The sequence below is a fragment of the Ananas comosus genome, linkage group 7, assembly GCF_001540865.1.
Source record: "Ananas comosus cultivar F153 linkage group 7, ASM154086v1, whole genome shotgun sequence".
In the NCBI taxonomy this organism is placed as follows: Eukaryota; Viridiplantae; Streptophyta; class Magnoliopsida; order Poales; family Bromeliaceae; genus Ananas; species Ananas comosus.
This window is the reverse complement of record NC_033627.1, coordinates 13,443,099-13,454,011: the sequence shown is the minus strand read 5'-3', so window position 1 is coordinate 13,454,011 and position 10,913 is coordinate 13,443,099. Positions and strand designations below refer to the sequence as shown.

At 31.6% G+C, this 10,913-nt stretch overlaps 1 protein-coding gene across 1 annotated transcript; it reads right to left on the bottom strand.

Annotated features, from left to right (window-relative positions):
- LOC109712486 lies at positions 745 to 1,502 on the bottom strand. The gene has a single exon (XM_020236068.1). The coding sequence runs from the start codon at positions 1,398 to 1,400 to the stop codon at positions 1,074 to 1,076; it is 327 nt and encodes a 108-aa protein (XP_020091657.1). The 5' UTR covers positions 1,401 to 1,502; the 3' UTR covers positions 745 to 1,073.

Sequence of the window (10,913 nt, the reverse complement as noted above, 5' to 3'; positions counted from 1 at the left end):
AACATGCATGGCATATCAGTGGAGAGGTCAAGGTGTGATCAAATTTATTTATATTGTCCAAAATAATTTATCTGCAATCATCAAAAAGCTAAAATATTAATCATTTATATAGGATATGTATAAAAAAGATAAAATAAATATATATATATAGAGAGAGAAAGAGAGCGAGGCTACTATGCTTCTGGAAGCACGGAGCCTTCCGTGCTTCCAGTTGTTTTCTATGTTGCGACTTTCGAATCGTCAATCGGCTCCGTTAAACTTGATCTAGAGTATTTGAAGTACCTAGAAAATAAATTATGCTATTTTTCGATATTATTTGCCTAATGAACAAAGGGGCTCAAAATCAACGGCTGAAAATAAAAATCTTACAAAACTTGATAATATGACATTAAAATTTTAAATCAAAGATATTGATCTTGTTTTATATAGTATAAAGAATTTTCTATCAAAATTTCATGTGATTTGGATATTTCTACACCGTTAAACTTACAAACGGTTCACTATGGCCATTAAAATTATTGATTTTGAGCCCTTTTGATCACTAGACAAATGATATCAAAAAACCATAAAATTTATTTTCTAGTTACTTCAAATACTCTAGATCAAGTTTAATGGAGCCGATCGACGATTCGAAAGTCGCAACTTCGAAAATGACCTAAAAGTACGGAAGGCTCCGTGCTTCCAAAAGCATAGTAAACTCACTATATATATATATATTTAAAATGTATGCGCCATAGATAACTATTGAACGCGTGTCTAAAAAATGTCCACATCGGATATGAGTCCGACACGAATCCTCAAGACTTATAGAAATATCCGTAATACATAGATACGAACCTACGATCTATACAATGGAAAAACCAACATATCCCCCCTCCCCATTTCTCCTTCCAAATCTATATATTTACACTACCTTATGCAAATCTACACGTCCACCCTCCAAAGGAGAAACTGCTAAAAAGCGGTACTCCACAAATGCTGCTAAAAACATAAAAGAAAAAATTTCTAAAAAGAATCAAAGAACCAAACTTATCATCATCATTGCTACAATTTTTTTTTCCTTTTCATTTTCATTACTCTCCGGTCTCCGGTATACTTTGTAACGCGGGCTTCCAATGCGATTCGCGATGTTCGCGGCCGAACTCAACAAACCAGGCAAGCTCCGCCACGACCTCGTCGGCTGGCACCCCTTTGCCTTCGGCCTTTCGTAACAATTCTCGCAGCTGTTTCTTCGTGATCTTAATCTTCACCTCTCTCGGGCCTACCGCCGCCGCCTCCGCCGCCGCCGATCCCTTCTTTCCGAGCAACGGACTCCTCTTGCGCTCATCCTCGTCGGAGAATCCCCAGTCGTCGTCGTCGACCCACGTCGCGCCGCCTCGGGAGTCGATACAATTCCCCATACCTTCTCTCTTCTTTCCCTCGCTAGAACGATTCAATTTGCTTCTTTTTTTTTTTCTTTTTTTTTGGGGGGTTATTTGGTGTGGAATTTAGTGCTACGGCGAAGGTTCAATTGGAGGAGGATCGGCTACGTATTTATAGGTGGTGGTGATGGGAGGGTCAACGGTCAACGCCACGTGGGACGGCTAACCGGGTTCCTACGTGTCAGCAAATATGATCTCCTACTAAAGACCGGTGCGACGTCACGCAGCCCGAGGCCCTCACACCGAAGGTGCCACGTCGGCGCCGCCCCGCGCGGGGGATCGCGATACGTGTGAACGGGGATTTTTGTCGGGAATCTTTGCGTCCGATGCGCTACGTGACACGTGGCCCGCATGTGTTTGCACGCGCAGTAGTTTTTTTTTTTTTTAATTGCCACGTGGATACTGGTGAGATGATATTATCCAGCTGCCTCTATGCTTATTTATTATTAATATGGGTTAATTTTATATATAGATACATGTAAATATAGTAAATGATGGAGATATTTCTATAAAATTCAACTCTTATATGTTGTTTCTATAAAAGTTCCGATATTTTCAAATATGTTTATGTCGTTAGAATTTGTTAGAAAAAATTAATTAATCATTGGTTAAATACTTAATTCTGATTAGTTTTTGACATTTTCACTCCTCTTATATTATACTGTTATGACTTTTGAAGAAATATATTTGTGATAGTAAAATTGAAAATATAAATATTTTTTTAATGGTTTTCTAACGATAGCAAACAATAGAGACATATTTGACAACAGAATTTTTGTAGGGACAACATATAAAGTTGAATTTTGCAGAAATATATTTGTCATTTACTATGTTTGTAGGGACCTGTATTAAATTAACCCTTATTAATATATTTAAAAAATATGTTAAGGGTAAAGTAAATTTTTTTAAGGTAATGTTTTATTTTATTTTTGCGTATTTTTGTCATGTCGTAGTTTAAAAAATTATATTTAAAAATATTATTATTTTACTTAATGTTTTTATTGTAAAAGTTTATTATTAAAGAGTCTAGCACCTTATGATTTTAAAAATTTAGGTTTTTTTTTTCATTGGAAAAAAAAGTTAAAGCCATAGAGTAGCAAAAGTGAAAATGTACATGTTATACTATATGAAGAGCAAATTAAAATTTACCCTTAATTTAAATCTATTAATATAATTATTTAATAATTAGTCCATAATCCTTTCACTAAAAATGACCAATTAACAATACCAAGACCATGTCAATTAATTTGAGCAAAAATTAATAAGTCTTTTGATAAACTTTATTTGAGCCATTATTAATAACTCTTCTGAAAACCCCTCATTTTCTTTTTAATTTTTTTTTTTTTAAAGAAAACAGTGGGATGGATTTGTATAATTGGTAAGTGAACAAAACCAAGTAAATTAAATTAAGCTAAATGTAACAATGATTAATTGTACGGTGTGAAACAGGAGCCAGCGAAAGGATCAGCGAAAGGATCTTCCTTTTTTCTAGCAAGTGTGAACGTAGTTTCTTCCCAGAATCTATGACTATAACACAAAATTAATGTTTAGTCGACGCACCTTGATTACGAAATAGTCTATCAATGCTCTCTTCATCTGATTTTAGTTTTATTTACAATAGTATAATATTATTCATATTATCGAGAATATTATTGATACATCAGTAAACAAGCTAGATTACAAAGTGACAACTCCATAAAAATAACTTATTGGGTACGTATTTTAATGTGTTTTAGACATTTTGGTGATTAATTCGCCTAATTTAGGGTATTAACCTCTTCAAAATAAATAAATAAATAATCTTACTTATAACATTCTAAATCATGGTGATTGTTAATGTTATTATTATTCTAGAAGGGATATATATACAAATAAATTTCTAGAGAAAATAGAATGAGTCGGATTTGGCTAAATTCTAATTTTATCTTTCGTGACGTACGCATAGAAGTTTCTATACGGAAACTTACAATCAACTAATTTTATCGTACTTTTGTCGGCATGCAATATAGTGCGGACTAGTCCTTAAACCGTGTGCCGCATGTAGATATATATTTTTTTAAAAAAAATTAAACTAAAAAAATAAATAAATAAATAAATCAGTTTGTAAAAAAAAAAATAAAAAATAAAATATGATTATATGTAGAGATCATTATTTTTAATAATAGTACATAAAATTATATTATCAGATATGGTTATTGCATGATAGATTTAATTATTGTATACCAAATCTCTCTTTTATTTTTATCTCTCGTCACTAAATCAAAAATTTATTCATTTAATTGTTTTAAATAAGATTGCATAGAATTTTTAGCTTTTGTTTTTACATATTCTGAAGATTTTAATAGCTCTAGTACTTATTTGTTTAAATGAAATAGGAGAATATAACGAAAATAATTGAAGAATATAAATAAAATAAAGAACTTGATATAAATATCATGTGAAAAATTGGATTATTTTAATTAATAGCTTAAACAAATAAAATATAGTAGGACTCTTTTTTATATATTATATTCTAAACACTTATGTATTATCTCAAAAAATCTAAATTGCCCACATGATATATATATATATATATAACCAATCAATTATATTTTTCTATATCATTCTCTCTCTTAAGATGTATATATGTATTATTTAATGAAAGAATGAACATGGCATATCAGTGGAGAGATCAAGATGTGATCAAATTGCCTAAGTTAGAGTGAAAATTATATTAATACAAGAGAGGTTTAATTAGTGGGAAAAATGAAAGAACGTAACTTGAAAAAAGAAACTTAAAAAACCCTTCCCATAATAATTAGTTTGTATATATAGTTTTATGCACAATATTTTTGATTTGTTTCTAGCTACCTAACTATTTGATGGTCCCATCAATGTGTAAAGGGACATGACAAAAGAATCTTCCTAGTACTTCAAATGTGAAAACTATGCTTCCAAGGTATCTTAATTAGATTAAAATCTCTTCTCATGTTCAACTTTTTACTTGGTCTCTTTTGCTAATTACTTACTTCTTTCTTTCTATATATATGAAGAACTAGTCATGTGAGAAAATTTGTAATCAAATTATTATAAAAAGAGCAACGCTATCCATACACCCCAAAAAAAGCTATAAATTTTACTCCCCTTCATCCAATGGCCAATATTTGATTTTTGTCAGGCCAAATGAAAGAATTTACGAATTCTATGATGAAAGTGTATGAAATTTAAACTCCTTTTTGGGATGTACAACTAGAACTTTTCTTATGATAAAGCTAGCGTGCTATATAATTTTGACTGTACTTAATTAGTAGCAGATATATATGATGGAACTTTATAGGTATGTAAAACAAAACCGCAAATAAATACATACCAAAAATCCAGGATCAAAACAAGAATATAAAATAACTCACAGAGCGCCATAAAGAAGAGATTCTTGATTAATCTTGCGGAAGCTGGAAGTCCGGCTACGATCTGAAAGTCACGAACCGAACTTGGGTGATTTGATTTCTCCTCCTATCTCAGGCACTCTGCCGTATGGTGTGGAACCGATGGTAATTCTTCACCAGAATGCGTATATGAAGGTGGCAGGACCAATACCCCTTTATATAGAGTCCAGATCGACTTCCCATCAAAGTCTGATTAGGATTCTATTTAAACTTTAAATAGATGGGATAGGGATAAAATATACCATATCAAGTAGTTCTATATTTATTAGGATTGACCTTTATCTATAGCAAATCCTAATTAAATATGATTAATTGGGCCACAAAATATGGAAATCCTAACAATATATACATCTCTTTAGTAGATGGTTAATTATATATGCCTGAATTATGTACTATTGTTATGATTTATGGTAGTGATGCCACTATTGTCACCGCGTACGTACAAAAAACAAAAAAAGAATGAGCGGTCAAATGAAAGAATTTACGAATTCTAGGATGAAAGTGTATGAAATTTAAACCCCTTTTTGGGATGTACAACTAGAACTTTTCGTATGATAAGGTCATGCAATATGATTTTTTACTGTACTTAGTAGCAGATATATATATATATACATCTCTTTAGCAGATGGTTATATATGCCTGAAATATGTACTATTGTTATGATTTATGGCAGCGATGCCACTATTGTCATGGCTTACGTACAAACAACAAAAAAGAATGAGCGAGAGAAAGACGCAACCATTATATTTTCTCTTTTGGGTGCTTTTTTTTTTTTTTATGTGTTATATATACTAGTATATGATAGCATTATTTTGCAAAAGCATAAGGAGATATGGATAAATATATATAGTTGATTTCTTTGGTCCATTCTTAGTTATGAGTATTGACTTAGAATTCTTTTCAAGAAAGGGATTATTACTAAGAAAATTGGCAATGTCATTGCATAAAATATTGATTTTCAATGAGTTGAGGGTAATTGGTCCCCAACCTGAAATTGCATTTTTATTTTCCAACTTGGAGAAGTTGTATATTTTTGCTAAAGATTAGGCAAAAAAGTGTCCAAACTAGGCTACTTTTCGCAAAGCTAGTGAAGTAAAAAAAAAAAAAATTAATGCAAGAAAGAAAAAGCTAGTAAGATAAAGATAAAAGGCTAGAAGAAAATGTGCAAAAAAAAGTGAATACATGAAAATTAATTACTCTTCTAGAAAACTTTTGGAATATTAATTCTACTTTATTCATGCTTTTATTTATAACACAAATTATCTTGAGTATCAAATAAATCACAATCTTGGAAGTAAACCTATTTCTCTTCCTGCTAGGATTGGAAATCCTGTATTTTACATATCCATACGATCGAGTCCTTAGGTTTCCGAAATAGTGTAATGTAAAAAGAAGTGCTTCGAATCATTGCTATTTGATGTGGTGTATCATAGGGGATTTGCCTTTTCTATTGATTCCTACGGGTTGGATCAGAAAAAATTCTTTAACCTATTTCTCAATTATTTGTATGCGGAAAATTAAAAAATAAAAAGAAATCATCATGCCCAAAATGCAACTCAATTTAACCTCATATTGGGCTCGGCTCGGGCCCGAGTTTATCCCTTGGGCCTAATTTAGGCCTAATGATGACTCTATTGGGCCCGGCCCATTAGAGGGATGCTTTAGTTTTAGCTTGCACATGAATTGCCATATGAAGGTAACAAACATTTCATTTGTGCCATAAACAAAGAAATGGATACAAAATAGTAATTTTAGAACACTATGATATAAAAAATATCGATAAATAAATATGACGTATGTGACTGTGTATATGTATAAAATAATTGAAACTCTCTGTATATGCCAATATATCATCAGCTCATGAGGGCAATATTTTGCGGACTTTAGCAATAATCTGTTGTCTGTTCGCACTCTTATTATTAGAGTAGAAGGAGTTTCATTATTTTCCTTTTTAAGATCGATTACATGAGTTATAAGATACAATTGTCAAAAAAAGAAAAAAAAAAGAAGATATGCAATTTCAGATGCAATGAATAATGCAAAACCAAGCTAATTATCTACTAATCTACATTTATAAATACTTATTAGTCTAATTAATGGTAAAAGAAGATTATGGGGTAAGAAGATTATAAAAGTAAATTTTTTTACTTAATCCCTTTGTGTGTGAAAAACATACTCACATCTCAATATGGAACACTTGATGAAGCAAAGAAAGGGAAAATAAATAAATTAATAACATAATGGAACCGCAAAGCTCATACATTTATTTGCTTCTTCCACATCTTGTCCCCTCAACTAAGTCAAACCCTTTGAGTTGTACATGTTCCCAATGAATACAAAAGAACAATAATATACAATATTTTTGCTATATCAATTATTTCATATATGGTATCCAAAGCATCCAAACATGCACTCTTTTTCATCCTCCCAATGGCCCAAATTACTAGAAGTGGTTTTGATTAATCTCTCTCTAATCCCTTCACCATTAATTTAATTTCTAATATTCTCCTGTGCAAATTAATATGAAACCCCTCATATCACATGCCTAAGCTAAAATTATTTTGCTTTTGATTTAATCCTTCCTATATATGCTAAACCTATGGCACATGGATTGAGTTTTAACTTCTCCATTTGGCCTTGCCATGTGAGCTAACAACCCTAGTTTTTTAGGTCACTAACCACATAAGATAGGTATGTTAGTTATGTAACCAACTATTTTAATATGGATCCGATTAATAACATGTAAAACCACTTCAAACACGAACCAGATTATTCAGTCTAGATCGAAAACCCTGAGTACCTCATAACTAGACAATCAAAATTGAATTCAAATTCAAAAATTCAAACAACAAATTGAGCTCGAATTTAATTTTTTGAGAGAGATTCAATAAACATGTCCTACTTATATCTGCATAACATAAAGCTATCTAGCTAACATAAAAATAACACAACAAAACATAATATATGCAACACGAACAACAAGTAATTAAATTCCATAAGCATTTTAAGCTTATGATCTTCGAACTAACACGACTACCGCAATTGTAAAGCATGAACATGACTTACGAGCTCGAATTGTGAGCTTAAAATACACATCCAACCTCAAAACCACCTGAAATATAAACCATCCAAAATAGTAATTAATTAAACAATCATAATACTTACCAAACAAATGTGACCCGTCCCCTCCAATTATTAAATTAAGCTATCATTGAACATGCATGGAATAAAAGAAAACGCCTACATGCATGTTCCCTTCACGGATGAGAAGAGAACAACACACCACACCACACCACACCACACCACACCATGCTATGTGCTTCTTTAATTTAATGTAATAAGGACAAGCCACCCCCTCTCCATCCAACAGGGGCAGAGTCATGTGATCACACACTCGATCTCCCCCCACCTCCCTTTTCATGTGAGAATTTTCGTGTTTTCAATCAATGCAATAATAAAAAAGAAGTAAAATATATACATATATGGACTTTGAATGAGTTAATTCGATCATATGTATGCTTTGGAAAGTTTTGGTCAAATCATATATAGTAATGTGTTTTTAAGTAATTAACCAAGATGTTGAATTTGGGTACCTTAGTTAGTTTGTCTAATTGTTAAAAAAAGAAATTAAACAATCATAAATATACCTCTAATATGTAGGACTCTTGATCAACCCTGCTTGGATAATAATTAGCTATTCTTGGTTATTTTCGAACTATTATAGAGCTTTACTAAGGTTAATTAGTAAAAATTAAGAAAAATAATTCAAGTTTTGCACGTAAATATACCCCTAAAAATATGCATATATGTACGGTTTCTATTCGTGACACATGCATGCATATAAAAATCTTTCTTATTTGTGTGTTTTCTCTGCAATAGATATCTATCTATATAAAAGTTATTTTAGATCAATATCCTAATTTTTCTACATTAATAAACAAGTTTTTAGTGATGCAGGTGCAAATACCTACATAAATACACAAGTTCCATCCCTTAATTTGTTAAAAATAAACAAGAATTAACAAGATATAGTGTTTATAATAACTATATCTTGTTAATTCTTGTTTATTTTTCTACATTAATAAACAAGTTTTTAGTGATGCAGGTGCAAATACCTACATAAATAAACAAGTTCCATCCCTTAATTTGTTAAAAATAAACAAGAATTAACAAGATATAGTTATTATAAACATTATTATTATTATTATTATTATTATTATTATTATTTTTGTTCTACTTTTCGGGCATCGATCACTACAACAAAAACCGTATATAACGACACTTTTAAAAGTCGGTACAGGTCAAAAAAGTGCTGTTAGCTAAATTACCGACACTTTTTAAAGGTGTTGCTATATGTGGGATCGCTATAGGTAGAACCATCTTGATATTTGACACACTCCTCCAACGACCTGTGGCAGAGGGATATGTGGTGATCGTAGCTTGCGGTCCCTGCGAGATCCTCGTGGCCGAACTCTAGCCGCCGGAACCCTATCTCGTCGGCTACTGCGACGGAGGAGGAGAAGGGGAGAGGATGATCAATTTTTCTTTTCTTTTTTTTTTCCTTTTTTAGTTGTAATTGAATCGAGTGGGCTGAGTGCGGTTGGTTGAATAGAAGAATTTTTTATTTTTGATTGGATTAGTCTTTATATTTAGGTCTTAATAAATATTTTTTAAAAAAATTTACATAAATGGGACATTTATATAAAAGTGTTCCAAAAATGTGTTCCTATAATCTAATTCTGTTGTAGTGATCATATGTAGGGATGCAAATGGGGCAGATTCGGGGGGCGGGAGGGTTCCCCCACCTTCTTTATTTCTTGTCAAGGCGGGGCGGATTCGAGACGGGTTATTTTTTATTTTATTTTTGACTCTCACTTATTGTTGTATTTGGGGCGGATCGGTATGGGAGCGAATTTTTAGCGAATTTTTGACGGATCGTGGCGGATTAAAGGGAGAAAAAGGACTCTTGCCTCCCGCTCCTCTATTTACTTGGCGCATCGAAACGAATTCAAAATGGATTATATTTTTTTATATTTTGTATTCTGCTCCATTCGGAACGGATCGAGACGAAAGCTCTACTAACCCGGATTCATTTGCCACCCTATTCATATATTTCATTATTAACCCTCCATATGTTACAGCTTGAGATATACATTGAAGGGAACAAAACGCTACGGACACGAGCAAAATGCCAAATTGTGGCCCCCAAAAGAGAAACAGTGGTGTAGAATAGTTGATGGTGCTTGTCCCCACCTTTTGCACCTCTCAATATAAATCCTTTTTCTTCCCTCAAAAAAAAAAATCCTTTTTATTTATTACTTAAAAAAATATCAAATTTATTTGAATTATATATAATTTTGAATCAGTTATTTAATTTTTTAAAATTTCAATTGTACTATTTAGTCTTTTAATTTATTTAATTTAAATCGGTCAATAATATTTTGACTTTAAAATTTGAATATATATCATTTCGCTTTACATATTTAGTTAGTATACTTCATATAATTTTTATAGGTATAAATACGTTGAAATAAATAATTAGGTTAAAATTTAATGTCAATGTATTATTTAGTGACTTAAATCAAATAAATTAAAAAGTTGAATATTAAAAATTTGAAAGAGGAGAATTGAAATTATAAAACTACAAACAAACATGTTTATCTCTTCAAACTTTGAAAACCATCATATTTTACTTGAAAAGATTAATTTATTTTTATCTCCTTCGTAGCTCTGATATAAGGAGATATATTTTGATCTCGCATTTAACTAAATTATAATTGCAAAAAATGTAGGAATCTTCCACTATAATCTCAAAATATATTTGTAAATTTTTACAGTAACAAATATGTTTATATTATTATTATTATTATTATTATAACTTTATAAGGATACGTAATTGAGACAAGCATGGAATAGTACGTTGTATACACCGCATGCTTCGGGTTTGCATGCAATCGGTGTTGGGTGCGACGGTCTACCAGAATGCTATTGGTCCGGTCTATAGACCTGGTCCGTGCAAATATTTACATACGAATACGTCTCGTCCCCGCATCACCCGAGAACTCTA